Source organism: Pan paniscus, chromosome 18 (genome assembly GCF_029289425.2).
Source record: "Pan paniscus chromosome 18, NHGRI_mPanPan1-v2.0_pri, whole genome shotgun sequence".
In the NCBI taxonomy this organism is placed as follows: Eukaryota; Metazoa; Chordata; class Mammalia; order Primates; family Hominidae; genus Pan; species Pan paniscus.
Window position 1 is genome coordinate 11231374 of NC_073267.2, and position 14669 is coordinate 11246042.

The 14669-nt window shown below is 43.1% G+C and overlaps 2 protein-coding genes across 6 annotated transcripts in view; one reads left to right on the forward strand and one right to left on the reverse strand.

Moving 5' to 3' along the window:
• Positions 1-9344, reverse strand: part of TEKT5 (tektin 5) — a 75625-nt gene extending 66281 nt beyond the window's left edge. For 2 of the 4 annotated variants that reach the window (XM_055099485.1, XM_008960377.5), the window contains exons 1-3: positions 8674-9344; positions 4303-4386; positions 3617-3687 (exon numbers count right to left, since the gene is read on the reverse strand). In XM_055099485.1, the coding sequence (XP_054955460.1) occupies positions 3617-3687; positions 4303-4386; positions 8674-9219 (701 nt within the window). In that variant the 5' untranslated portion in view covers positions 9220-9344. Of the gene's footprint in view, positions 1-3616; positions 3688-4302; positions 4387-8655 lie in introns of all 4 variants that reach the window. The other 2 variants (XM_003808290.6, XM_055099486.2) reach the window with 2 other exon arrangements.
• The window catches only part of NUBP1 (NUBP iron-sulfur cluster assembly factor 1, cytosolic), a 79309-nt gene continuing 69832 nt past the window's right edge, over positions 5193-14669 (forward strand). The window contains exons 1-2 of one of the 2 annotated variants that reach the window (XM_003808287.6): positions 5193-5762; positions 11108-11286. The gene's annotated coding sequence lies outside the window, so the exon portion shown is untranslated. Of the gene's footprint in view, positions 5763-9363; positions 9448-11107; positions 11287-14669 lie in introns of those variants that run through there. The other variant, XM_055099487.1, reaches the window with a different exon arrangement.

Sequence of the window (14669 nt, forward strand, 5' to 3'; positions counted from 1 at the left end):
TCTGTCTCTCTCCTTCTCTTTGCCTTTCTCTGTCTCTATCTCATCTCTTGCCAGATACTTCTGGTATATCTGACTCTGTGCCTCTCTGTCCGTCTGTCTCCCTACTCCCCACCCCTGTCTCTGTTTATCTCTTCATGTCTCTCTGTCTCTTTTGATGTCAGTGCTCATCTCTCTCTCTGTGTCTCTCAGTCTCTGGGACTGTCTCCATCTGTCTCAGTCTTCCTGGTTCTCCCAGATCCCCCCACCTCTGGTTGCATCATCTGGGGTTGCACAAGCGGCCTCCTGATCCCAGTCTCAGGATTTCTCCTCTGAGGTCCAGCTCCCCACTTCAAGTCTGGGATTGGTTCACTCTGCCGGCTCAAACTATCCCCCTTCCCAAACATCAGCCCTCCTGTCCCCACCAGCGCCACGGTTTTTCACATCCCATGGCAGCTACAAATGGAAAACCATTCTCTCTTGCCATAAATAGAAGATCACAAAAATAACTGGAAGAAAGAACAGAATAGAGAGCCCAGAAATAAATCCAGGCATTTACAGTCAATTGATTTTCAGCAAAGATGCCAAGAACATACAGTGGAGAAAGGACAGCTTCTTCAACTGTGGAAACGTACATGCCGAAGAATAAGTTAGAGCCCTATCTCACACTGTAGATAAAAATCAACTCAAAATAGATTAAAGATTAGCTGGGCATGGTGGCAGGCACATGTAACCCCTGCTACTCAGGAGGCCGAAGCAGGAGAATCACTTGAACCCAGGAGGAGGAGGTTGCAGTGAGCCGAGATTGCACCACTGCACTCCAGCCTGGGTGACAGAGGGAGACTCCATCTCAAAAAAAAAAAAAAAAAATAGATTAAAGACTAAAATGTAACACCTGAAACTGTAAAACTACTAGAAGGAAACATAGGGGAAAAGTTCCATGACATTGGTCTGGACAATGACCCCAATAGCACAGGAAATCAAAGCAAAAATAGACAAATGAGATTACATCAAACGAAAAAGCTTCTGCACAGCAAACGAAACAATCAAGAGACTGAAGAGACAACCTCAGAAATGGGAGAAAATATTTGCAAACTACACCTCTGATAAGGGGTTACTATCCAAAATATGTAAAGAACTCAGACAACTCAATAGCAAGAAAACAACCCAGTTTTAAAATGGACAAAGTTATTGCGGCACAATTTACGATAGCCAAGATATGAAATCAACCTAAGTATCTCTTAACAGATGAATGGATAAAGAAAAGGTGGCATGTATACACAACAGAATACTACTCAGCCTTAAAAAAAGAAGAAAATCCTGTCATTTGTGACAACATGGATAAGCCTATAGGATATAATGTAAAGTAAAATAAGTCAGGCACAGAAAGACAAATATCTCATGATCACACATGTATGCGGAATCTAAAACAAGCGAACAAACAAAAGCACAGAGCAGAATGGTGGTTACCAGAGGCTGAGGGTGGGGTATTGGGGAGATGTTGGTCAAAGGGTACCAATTTCAGTTCGTCAGGAGGAATAAGTTCCAGAGACATGGTGACCATAGTTAACAACAATGTACTTTGTTCTTGAAAATCACTGAGCTTTTAAGTGTTCTCATCACAAAAAATAAGTATGTGAGGTAACATATATGTTAATTAGTTCCAATTAGTTCAATGTTTTGAAATATACACGTAATTTCAAAACATCATGTTTTATATCTACAGCATATACCACTTTTGTCAATTAAAAATGAATAAGTCATTAAAAAAATAAGTGTAAGAAAAATGCAATAAAACAAAGACACTGGCCTGTCCCAATTCTCCCTTTGTTAAAATTTGCCTGTTTAAATAAGAGTATTTAGACCAGGTGCAGTGACTCACGCCTATAATCTCAGCACTCAGCACTGTGGGAGCCTGAGGTGGGCAGATCACCTGAGGTCAGGAGTTTGAGACCAGCCTGGCCAACATGGCAAAACACTGTCTCTACTAAAAATACAAAAAATAGCTGAGTGTGGTGGCATGGGCCTGTAATCCCAGCTACTTGGGAGGCTGAGGCAGGAGAAACGCATGAATCTGGGAGGTGGAGGTTGCAGTGAGCTGAGCCCGTACCACTGCACTCCAGTCTGGGCAGCAGAGTGAGACTTCGTCTCAAACAAATAAATAAACAAATAAATATGAACATTTAAGGGATTTTGTTTACTGAATTGATTATTTTATTTTATTTTTTAAGCCTTTACGGGTACATAGTAGGTGTATATATTTGTGGGGTACCTGAGATATTTTGATACAGGCATGCAATTTGTAACAATCACATCAGGGTAACTGGGGTATCCATCCCCTCCAGCATTTATCATTTCTTTGTGTTACAAACATTCCCATTTATACTCTTTTAGTTATTTTTAAATGTGCAATAAATTATTGTTGACTTTAGTCACCCTGTTGTGCTTAAGGTTTTTTTAAGTGAATCAATTTATAGACAAACTATAGGTAACAACAGTCCCGGTGATAGGTGGAATTGTGAGAAATTAGAACAGGGGCACACAAATTATTGAACTTCAACTCTGTGTCCTTTCAGCCATCATCCCTCCTGCTATATTTGCATCTTCTCTGTACACCTCCACCCCGATGTCTTTGTAGGGGTCTCCAATGTGTCTGTCCGTGACCAAGCTCTTTGCTCTATGGGTAGCTTGCCTGCGATGTCTCTCTCCCTAACACCCAGAACTAACCCCTTCGGGGGATCCAAGGGCTCCTGGAGGAGGAGGTGGGTTCTGGGGCACAGCAAACCAAGATGTGTGCTCCCAGGGCTGATTTGGAAGGTGCCCGGCCCCCCTGCATCCACGCCAACTGCCCATGTGCACCAGGCAGCGGGAGGGACAGCCATTGCCAGGTTGCCAGCCTGTCCCGTGCTTTCTGTGTCTCTGTGTCAAGAGTGAATGAAGTGGAAAAACCAGCAGAGCAGCGTGCCCTGAAAGAGTCAAAGGTGAGTGCCAGCTGCAGGTGGAGGTGAGCCGGCTGCTTTCAGGCGGAGCTGGTGCCAAGGGCTTCACTATGGGCCCCAAGCCCCGTAAAACTTAAGTCTCCCTTTAATTATGAGAGGGGCCCCCAGGCTTGTCGGGATACTGGTTACATAATCTTGTAAGAACAAAAAGCTGATTTTGTTTGAAGACTTCTGGCTCAATGCGTCCACCAGCTCCCTTGTGAAGGTGCCCAGCCCCTGGCCTTGCTACCTAATACCACCCACCCTCTGTCATCTCCCAAGGTTCAGAACTCAAATGGGGAAGCCACAGGCTAAGAGGGGCCTCAGGGAGGCCAGTTGCCTCTTGCCAGGGCTCTCGCTGTAAACAAGAGAAACCAGTGACGCATGGGTTGTCAGAGTCAATTGTGCACTTCTCAGTGACATCATATTAGCAGCTTAAAATCAGCCATTGTGGTAACATTTACACCAGCGAAACTGGCAGACACTATGATCAGGACTCTTTTTTTTTTTTCCTAGAAGGCTGGTTGTTGAACATTTACCAGCACACCACTGACCAAAAGAACCACCCAGAGACAAGTGGGCCCATCTGGCTTGTCCCCCAGAAACCTGAGAGTCCTAAAACAAACCCCAAGGAGAGGGAATTTTTTTAAAAAAGCCCTTACCGCATCTGGATATCAATTATTTGAGCTAATTTTCTCATCTGTTCTTGGCAACATTTTAGCAAATCCACTTCCTGAAATGAAAAATGTCAGAAAGAGCAGTGCCTCCTAGAACCTCACAGTCTTGTCTCCCAGGCCAGAGCCCTCACCTTTCCCCTCCCGTCTCACTGACCACCCTCCACCCCAGGAGGTGAAATGTCAGCGTGGGGCCCCTGCCTCAATCCACGTGACCCCAGGGCCAGGCAGGTAAGGGTTGATTGTGGAGGCTCCACCATTTTTTTTTTTTTTTTGCCCTACTTTCTTTTTATAGACTCCCAGAATAAAAGAAAATTTAGCACCTACCATGTGCCAAGCACTCACTTATAGATTATCATTACATTAAATAATGCATATGATGTGGTACAGCCTATCACATATAGTAGGTGCTCAATAAACGCTAGCTTTTATTATTGTTATTGGTATATTATTATCATGCCCATTTTGGAGATGAAAAGACTGAGGGTCAAATAACTCCATTACTCCCTGTTCCTAAATTGCAAACTAGGCCTCCACCCATGCTTCCTGAGCCCTCACTTTCCACACAGTGACACGTGTGGCTTCTGCTCCTGACAGGTAGCTCAGTAATTTCTCTGACCTGCTGGCCTTCCCTCCTCCTTCAGGGGGCTGGGCAGAACCAGCAGACGCCTTACCCGGATAAGGTTTTTCTCCACGTTGTCATGGACCAAATCAATCCCAATCCTCTTCTCTCGATGGTACAGACACTCCAAGGCCACCTGTGGGAAGCAGCAGAAAGAATGTATTCTTCCTGTAGCTGTATGTAGACCCTGAGCAGAAGGGACTCACATCCACCCTTGCCACAATCTGTTCCTTTCTCCCGGAAACCTGGGTGCTTCATGTGACCTCACTACTGGGCATTGGATGGGCTTCTGCCTCCCCTTCTCCCCGGATGAGAGCTGTGGGTTGTCATATGACCAAGGCATCCGGAGATGCAAGGCCCATGTAGAGAAAACAGGATAAAGTAGCATCCCGAGAACCAATTTTGATTCCCATAATTGCATCAGCAGCCCCAAGCCTTCCCACAATACAATAATACATAGAATAAAACTTCATAATAATTTCAGATAAGACGGTGTTGGCTGCCATCTTCCATGTAGCTTCTCTTCTGACTTCAATTGGGGCTTGACCACTTCCTATTGTGTGCATTTGGGCAAACTGCTTAACCTCTCTGCTGGTTTCCTCCTCTGCAGATGGGTGCCATATTGGTGCCTATCTCACAGGTTCATTGTGCAGGTGAAGTCGGCTTGACAAGTGTAAATCACTGAGAACATTGCCTATAAATATTACCTGTGAATATGCATGAAAACCCCTCTTTGCAGATCTCCCAGTGGAGGGACAGTTTGGGGAAGTGGTCAGGACAACCCTGCCACCTAGCCCTGGGCCTTACAACTCTCATGCAGACCTGGGCAGAGCAGAAGAGAGCACAGGACAAGGGGCTTTTCAGGGGCGCTCTATGATGGGAAGCTGACAAAACAGCAGTGATTGGCAAACCAGCCCGTGATGTCACAAAGGGCCCAGGAGCAGAAGGAAGCAGGATGTCAAGGTCTGGATGTCAAGATGCAAATGTATGTGAGAACTCAGAAATGGGAGGGGGTCACTGACCCGTGCCACAAGGATTTCCAGAGCCCCTTCTGTGAGACATGCTCTGCTGAGGTGCTGGGGATAACACAATGAACCAGGCTGAGAGTCCCTGCTCTCACACAGCCTGTGTTCTACTAGGGGAGAGAACACCCATAAGAAACTCAGTCAGGCTGGGCACAGTGCCTCCCTCATGCCTGTAATCTCAACACTTTGGGAAGCCAAGGTGGGAGGATTACTTAAGCTCAGCCTGGGCAGCATAGTGAGACCCCATCTCTACAAAAAATTTTAAAATTAGCCAGCCATGGTGGTGCATGCCTATAGTCCCAGCTCCTCAGGAGGCTGAGGTCGGAGGATCTCTTAACTCCAGGAGGTCAACTAATGAGCCAAAATCATGCCACTGCACTCCAGCCTAAGCAACAGAGAAAGACCCTGTCTCAAACAACATCAACAAACCAGGAACTCAATCATTTCCAACTGTGTGAAGGGCCAAGAGGAAAATATTCAGGGTGAGGTGAGTGGGTGAGGAGTAACCAGTGGAGTGGTCAGGGAGGAATTCTCTAAGGAGGAGAAGGACTGTGTCATGAGAAGCAGAGATGCAGAGCTGGGTAGGAATGCACCAGAAGGGAAAACAGCAGGTGCAAAGGCCCTGAGGTCAGCAGAGAAACAGACAGGAAGCCACTGGCACTGGAATAGAGGAAGCGAGGCTACAGCAATAGTGGGGACAGGGGTTATGGGGAGGGGTGGAGGAATTCGGGAATTAAGATGTTAATTTCTGGGGGACCGGACACGGTGGCTAATGCCTGTAATCCCAGCACTTTGGGAGGCTGAAGTGGGCAGATCACGAGGTCAAGAGATCAAGACCATCCTGGCTAACACGGTGAACCCTCTCTCTACTAAAACTACAAAAGATTAGCCGGGCATAGTGGCAGGCGCCTGTAGTCCCAGCTACTCGGGAGGCTGAGGCAGGAGAATGGCGTGGACCCGGGAGGTGGAGCTTGCAGTGAGCCGAGATCGCACCACTGCACTCCAGCCTGGGCAACAGAGCGAGACTCCATCTCAAAAAAAAAAAAAAGGGTTGTTAATTTCTGGGAGGCCATCAAGGGAACCAGTGGCTGCTGTAAGGACAATGGACTGGAAGGGAGCAGGAACTGGGAGACCAGGTGGCTTACATTGCGCAGGGAGAGGCTGCCTGGATTGTGGGGGCAGCCTGGGAGATAAAATTGAGATGTCGATGGTCCCCCTGCCACCACATGGCTGATCAGAGAAAGCCAAATGTGACCAGGCAAAGCTGGACTTTCCAGACAGGATGGGGGAGTGTGAAGAGAATGGGAGGGAGAGCAGTAGGTCTGGGATACTGCTGTAGGGGTCTGAAAAGCTGCCCTGCCCATCATTCTTCCCAGGGAGAATCTGGGGTTGTATAGAATCTGCTCCCTGCATTCCATGGATTTGGACATCCTAGAGTGATAGAAACCTATGCCATGTCTCCCAGGGAGATCCGGAGGCAGGATCTCTTCTACGGAAGCCCCTGTAGCTGCAGGAGGCTTCCAGGCAAGAGGTCGTGAGTTCTCCAGGGAGCAGCCGATCATCTTCCTATGTGGCCAAAGTCAGTTCCCATAGGTGCTGCTGGTTCCTTACCCAGTGTCCACTCAACCCCTTCCATGATTTTCTCCTGGATGTGGTGAGAAACATTCACTTATCCAGACTGCTTTGCATCCAGAGTCCATGTGAGTGCTGGCTAATAGGCTAAAAATGGAAACACACGACGGACCTTCCATAAAAGACATTCCCTGATAAAAAGCAATGGTGCCTATTGATGCATCTGCTCTTTGTTCTACCCTTGCCTTCCTGCCTCGAATGAGAATATCAAGAGGCCCCTGGCATGCAGGAACTTGCAGTATAAAATACGAAACCTCCTTGGGAACAGGAGGACACAAACCACATGCTGTGGGTGGCAGAACAGAAAGAGAGGAGCCTGGGTCCCTTCTGGCACCAAGTTGAGGCTGCAGCCACCTGATCTGTCTCCCTCTGGAATTTTCCTTATGACAGAAAAATAAATTCCTGTTTGGCTAAACCACTATCGTGGAGTATTTGTTACATGCGGCTAAAAGCTATCCTAACTGAGCAGGGAGACAACTGGAGGCTAGGAGACCAAGGAAGTGTTAGGAATGTCCACATTTAGTTTTTGTTTGTTTGTTTGTTTTGTTTTTTGAGATGGAGTCTTGCTTTGTGGCACAGGCTGGAGTGCAGTGGCGTGATCTCAGCTCACTGCAACCTCCACCTCCTGGGTTCAGGAGATTCTTATGCTTCAGCCTCCCAAGTAGCTGGGATTACAGGCATGTGCCACCATACCCAGCTAATTTTGTATTTTTATTAGAAATGGGGTTTCATCATGTTGACCAGGCTGGTCTCGAACTCCTGACCTCAGGTGATCCACCTGCCCTGGCCTCACAAAGTGCTGGGATTACAGGTGTAAGCCACTGTGCCCAGTCACATTTAGATATTTACTCATTTATTCAGCATGTATTTATTGAATGCCTACTCTGTGCTTCGCCCTGTCCTAGACTGGGAATACATTCAAAACATTAGTGTAAACAACACCAGTCAGCACCGACATTGGTCACTACGGACCCACACAGACATACAGGTGCCCTGCATTGAATAGCAGTCTTGAATACATCAGTGACAAAGCAGGCAAAAATCTCTACCTTGATGGAGACTATACTGTATTCTAATATTCAATCAAGTATAGAGCATGTTAAATGATAAGTATTACGGGGAACAATAAGGCAGTTATGGGCCAGGCACGGTGGCTCATGCCTGCAATCTCAGCACTCTAGGAGGTCAAGGCGGGAAGATCAGATCGAGACCAGCCTGGCCAACATAGCGAAACCCTGTCTTTACTAAAAATACAAAAATTAGCTGGCCATGGTGGCGGGCGCCTGTAATCCCAGCTCCTTAGGAGGCTGAGGCACGAGAGTCGCTTGAACCCAGGAAGCAGAAGTCGTGGTGAGCCAAGATCGAGCCACTGCACTCCAGCTTGGGTGACAGAGGGAGACTCTGTGTAAAAAATAAATAAATAAGTCAGTTATTTTAAGCATGTGCTTTAAGGACCAGAATACACACATGCTCAGGCATGCATAAGTATGCACACAATATTTTCATGAAACCCCTGCAACTTTGATGTAGCTTCAAGGAGAAAAGGAAATTCTATTCAGTCCAAGAAACCCTGATTTGACTGGGATTATCCTGAATTGACTAAGATTGTATTACTGATCGTATTCGATGATGCAGCTCAAACCGACCTGCAAGGTGCCTGCCACCTTCATCTTCAGTCAAGGGAAGCAGAATGAGCGTGCAGTATCCCCATGACACAGCCACAGCCCTGTCCCCACCCCTGTACTCGCCTGCAATGGGCAGTTCACCTCATTGGCCGCGCACTCCAGCCGCCTCTTGACCGTCTCCAAGTTCTGGTTCTCAGTCAGAAGCCTGTCCAGCTCATAGCTCAGCTCTGACTTCCAGAAGCCAATGTCCGACAGCCTCTGGCCCAGGTTCCGGGAGGTGCCCTCCTGCATCTGGTGCGTCAGCTGGTCCTTGTCCTGCAATAGCCTCATGGAGTCATCCGTCAGCCGGCTGGCCCACAGCCGGGAGGCCTCGGCCCCACGCACCTGCAGCTGGTTGGACTGGTCCCAGTCGTGGGGGCTATAGCGAGAGAAGAGTGCTGAGCGCAGTGCGGGCAGGATGGTGGGCGGCCGCAGGGTACTGGTGCTCTCGTCCGGGCAGGTCTGGACGTTGGCTATCTTGTAGAAGAGGCTAGGCCTCCATGAATTGAGGTAGCGATACCCGGGCAGGTAGTAGGGCTGATAGCACTCCTGGGTCACTGGCACCTGTACAGCTGGCAGTGAGGTCAACCCACAGCATTTCTTGGGACCACAGTAACTGGCGGTCTGAGTGGTCCCAAGAAACTCCATCCTCCCTCATGAGCCCCACTCGGGCAAAACTCTGCTCAAGGAGCCAAAGGCATCACCAGGAAAGGTGAAAGTGCTTCTCTTGGGGACTAGCAGAACCTCTATGACTCAGCACTGGTGTCATAAAGCCTGGGGAGAGGGACTCTTAGCGGGGCCTTTGCTCACTTACAGGCCAGCTGCAGCCATATTGTCCAAAACAAAAAGACAAAAACAATAATCAGCAAACTGAATGTGAGTTTCATAATCCACAGATTCGGTTGCAAGAAGTGACATTTTATCTTCCTATTACAACTGGGCGGGAGGAAAATTAATGTAGTTTACCCAGTGAATTCAATCAGCTCAGGGACAATTTGGTCAAAGCGAGTTGTTTTCTTTCTTTCTTTGTCCCCAACATGGCATCAAAATGGTCCATCTGAGGTGAGACATGGTAGCTCATGCCTGTCATTTCAGCACTTTGGAAGGCTGTGGCCAGAGGATCACTCAAGTACAGGAGTTACTACTATAGGAGACTAGCCTGGGCAACTTATTGAGACCCCATCTCTACAAAAGAATTTTAAAACGAGCTGGGCACAGTGGCTGGCACCTGCAGTCCCAGCTACTCAGGAGGCTGAGGCAGGAGGATGGCTTGAGTCCAGGAGGTGGAGGCTGCAGTGAGCTGTGATCGCACCACTGCACTCCAGCCTGGGTGGCAGAGCAAGACTGTCTCCAATAAAAAAAGAAGGTTCATTGGTACCATGGAATACCACTCAGCAATACTACTCAAAACAGCACAAATGAATCTCAAATTTTAAGCTATGTGGAAGCAGCTAGGCTCAAAAGATGACACTGTGTATTAGTCCATGTATATGACATTCTGGAAAAGACAAATCCATACGGACACAGGACAGATCAGTGGTTGCCAGGGTCTAGAGGTTGGGGGAGAGTTGTTGACTACAAAGGAGCACAAGAAAATTGGGAGGGGCGAGACAGTATGTTCTAGATCTTAATTGTGTTGGTTACACATTTAGTGGAAACCTATAGAAGTTTCCACTAAAAAGAGTAAAATTTACTGTACATAAATTATACTTCAATAAACCTGATTTTTAAAAATAGAGGGAGGGATCTTGAGCATCAGGAGGCAGAGACCATGTCTATTTTGCTCACCATTAAATTCCTGGCATCCAGCACACTATTGAATGAGTGAATGAATGGGTATCTAAAATGAGAGCTTTCTTGTTCCAGAAAAGTTATTAACTCTATATTCTATAACAATTTTTTGTTTTCAGAGAGACAGTCTTGCTCTGTTGCCCAGGCTGGAGTGCAGTTGCATGATAGTAGCTCACTGCAGCCTGAAACCCTTGGGCTCAAGTGATCCTCCTGCCTCAGCCTCCCGAGTAACTGGGACTAAAGATGCATGCCATCATGCCTGGCTAATTTTTTTTTTTTTTTTGTAGAGATGGGGGTCTCACTATGTTGCCCAGCCTGGTCTCAAACTCCTGGCCTCAAGCGATCCTCCCGTCTTGGCCTCCCAAAGTGCTGGGATTACAGGCATGAGCCCCCCACCCCCACCCTACCACCACCACCCAGCCTATAACAATATTTTAATTACACCAAGAAATTCTCCTCCCTCTTTGGCTGGTGAGAGTAGCAACAAAGTGACAAGGTACAGAACAAGAGGAGTGCTTGATTTGTGGGGCTTCTTTCTGCTGTTGAACTGCGAAAGAGATGAATCTAACTCTCAAATGGTCTTTGTTAGTAGAGTATGATGTTCAACAGCAATTTTCCCCCAATCACCTAAAATCAGGAGTGGGTATGAGAGGACCAAGGCAGCAAAAGTGAAGATAAATAACATTTAGTAAGCACCTTCAATGTTCTTGTGCTTTACATAGACTCATTTATTTCATTTCCACAGAAAACCTTTAAGGAAGGCGTCACACCCACATCTTCTAGCGTGGGATCAGAAAAGCAAGTGGGCCCTGGTCCTCCCGACGTTCACAACCCTTACCTCTCAGGATCTTCTAAGATGGGACGTCACATACAGGAGGGGACTACACACAAAAGGCAGCCAAGAAATGGACGAAAAAGATTCGGGTATTTTTTTAAGCACTAAATGGTTATGGTAAAATATTATTTTGGAGGAAGTGTAGGGGGAGGCGAGGGGAAAAAAGGGTTTTTGTGTAACATCAACAAGTATAAAGTGAAATTTAAGGTTTCTCACCATCCTTGGCTTCTTGTAGCCTCCTCAGATATAACTAATATTATCAGATTTTTCCAGAGATAATTCATACATATATAGCATATATCTAGATAATGTCATATATAACACACTATGATATTAATAAAATATCTAAAATATTTATAATAATATCAAGTGTTAACACACAGTGTTACCACACTATGATGTTAACAAATATCTATGATATTTATAATATCTAGTGTTAACACAATGTGATATTAGTAAACTAACACATCTACAAATTCTAGTGTTAACACACTGTGATATTAATATCTATATTTATAATATCTAGTGTTAACACATGGTGTTAACACACAATGATATTAATAAAATCTCTATATTTATAATATCTAGTGTTAACACACTATATCAATAAAATATCTATGATATTTATAATATCTAGTGTTAACACACTGTGATATTAATAAAATCTCTATATTTATAATATCTAGTGCTAACACATGGTGTTAACACACAATGATATTAATAAAATCTCTATATTTATTATATCTAGTGTTAACACACTATATCAATAAAATATCTATGATATTTATAATATCTAGTGTTAACACACTGTGATATTAATAAAATCTCTATATTTATAATATCTAGTGCTAACACATGGTGTTAACACACAATGATATTAATAAAATCTCTATATTTATAATATCTAGTGTTAACACACTATCAATAAAATATCTATGATATTTATAATATCTAGTGTTAACACACTGTGATATTAACAAACTATGACATTTATAATATCTAGTGTTTACAGTGTTAACACACTATGATATTAAGAAAATATCTTTATATTTATCATATCTAGTCATAACACACTATGATATTAAGAAAATATATATATTTACACAACCTTGTGTTAACATACAGTGTAAACACACTATGATATTCATAAAATAGCTATGATAAATATAATATCTAGTGCTAACACACAGGGTTAATACATTATGATATTAATAAAATATCTATGATATTTATAATATCTAAAGTTAGCACACTGTTAACACTATAATATTCATAAAATATCTATAATATTTATAACTAATGTAAACACACAGATTAATAAATATCTGATATTTATAATATCTAGTGTTAACACACAGTGTTAACACTATTATATAAAAAATCTATGATATTGAAAATATCTAGTGTTAAAACATTAAGATATTAATAAAATAGCTATGATATTTATAGTAGCTAGTGTTAATATACACTGTTAACACACTGATATTAATAAAATATCCATGGTATTTATAATATATAGTCTTAACACACAGGGTTAACATGCTATGCTATTAATAAAATATCTATGACTTTTATAGTATTTAGTGTTAACACAGTATGATATTAATAAAATATACATGGCATTTATAATATCAAATGTTAACACACTATGCTATTAATAAAATACTCATGATATTTATAATATCTAGTGTAAAAACACAATGATATTAATAAAATATGCATAATATAATATTCAGGAATTAATATCATGGATATTAATAAGATAGCCATGATAATTATAATATCTACAGGTAACACAGTATGATATTAATAAACTATCCAAGACATTTATAATATCTAGTGCTAAAACACTATAATATTAATAAATTATCTATGGCATTTGTAATATTTACTGTTAACACATTATGATATTAATAAAATACCTATGATATGTATAATATCTATGATATGTATAATATCTAGTGTTAAAATGCTATGATATTAATAAAATATGACATTTATAATATCTACTGTTTACACAGTGTTAACACACTATGACATTAATAAAATTTCCATGATATTTATAATATCTAGTGTTAACACGCTATGGTATTAATAAAGTATCCATGATATTTATACTATCTAGTATTAACACATGTGATACTAATAATATATCTATGATATTCATAATATCTAATGTTATCACAGGGTGCTAACACACTATGCCACTAAGAAAGTACCCATGATATTTATAATATCTAGTGTTAACACACTAGGATATTAATGAAATATCCATAATATCACACCCCCTGTGACATTAGGAGTAATATCTCCCTAGGATATTATGAATAATATCACAGGGTGTCCACATATGATGTACATCTCTGTGACATTAGAAGTAATGTCTCCCTTGGATATTACGAATAATGTCACAGAGTGTCCACACACGGTGTACACCTCCTGTGACATTAGGAGTAACATCTCACTAGGATATTAGGAATAATGTCACAGGGTGTACACACATGGTGTAAACCCCCTGTGACATTAGCAGTGATATCCCCTAGGATATTAGGAATAATATCACAGGGTGTACACACGGTGTACACTTTCTGTGACATTAGGAGTAATATCTCCCTAGGATATTCCGAATAATATCAAACGGTGGACACACATGGTGTACACCCTCTGTGACATTAGGAGTAATATCTCCATAGGATATTACAAATAATATCACAGGGTGTACATCCCCTGTGAAGTTAGAAGTAATATCCCCCTAGAATACTACAAGTGATATCACAGTGTGTACACCCCCTGTGATATTAGGATTAATATCCTTCTAAGATATTATCAATAATATCACAAGGTGTATACCCAGTGTGACATTAGGAGTAATATCTTCCTAGTATATTATGAAATATATCACAGGGTGTACACCCACTGTGACATTAGGACTAATATCCCCCCTAATATATTAAAAATGATATCACAGGCTGGGCGTGGTGGCTCACGCCTGTAATCCCAGCACTTTGGGAGGCTAAGTGGGCGGATTATGAGGTCAGGAGATCGATACCATCCTGGCTAACATGGTGAAACCCCGTCTCTACTAAAAATACAAAAAAATTAGCCAGGCATGGTGGTGGGCGCCTGTAATCCCTGCTACTCGAGAGGCTGAGGCAGGAGAATGGTGTGAACCTGGGAGGTGGAACTTGCAGTGAGCCGAGATTGTGCCACTGCACCCCAGCCTGGGTAACAGAGCGAGATGCCATCTCAAAATAAAAAATAAATAATAATAATAATAATAATAATAATAACAATAATAATATCACAGGATGTACATCCATTGTGAAATCAGGAGTAACATCCCCCTAAGATATTATGAATAATATCACATGGTGTACTCCCACTGTGACAAGAGAAGTAATATTACCCTAGGATATTATGAATACTATCACAAGAAGTACACACGTGGTAAACACCCACTGTGACATTAGAA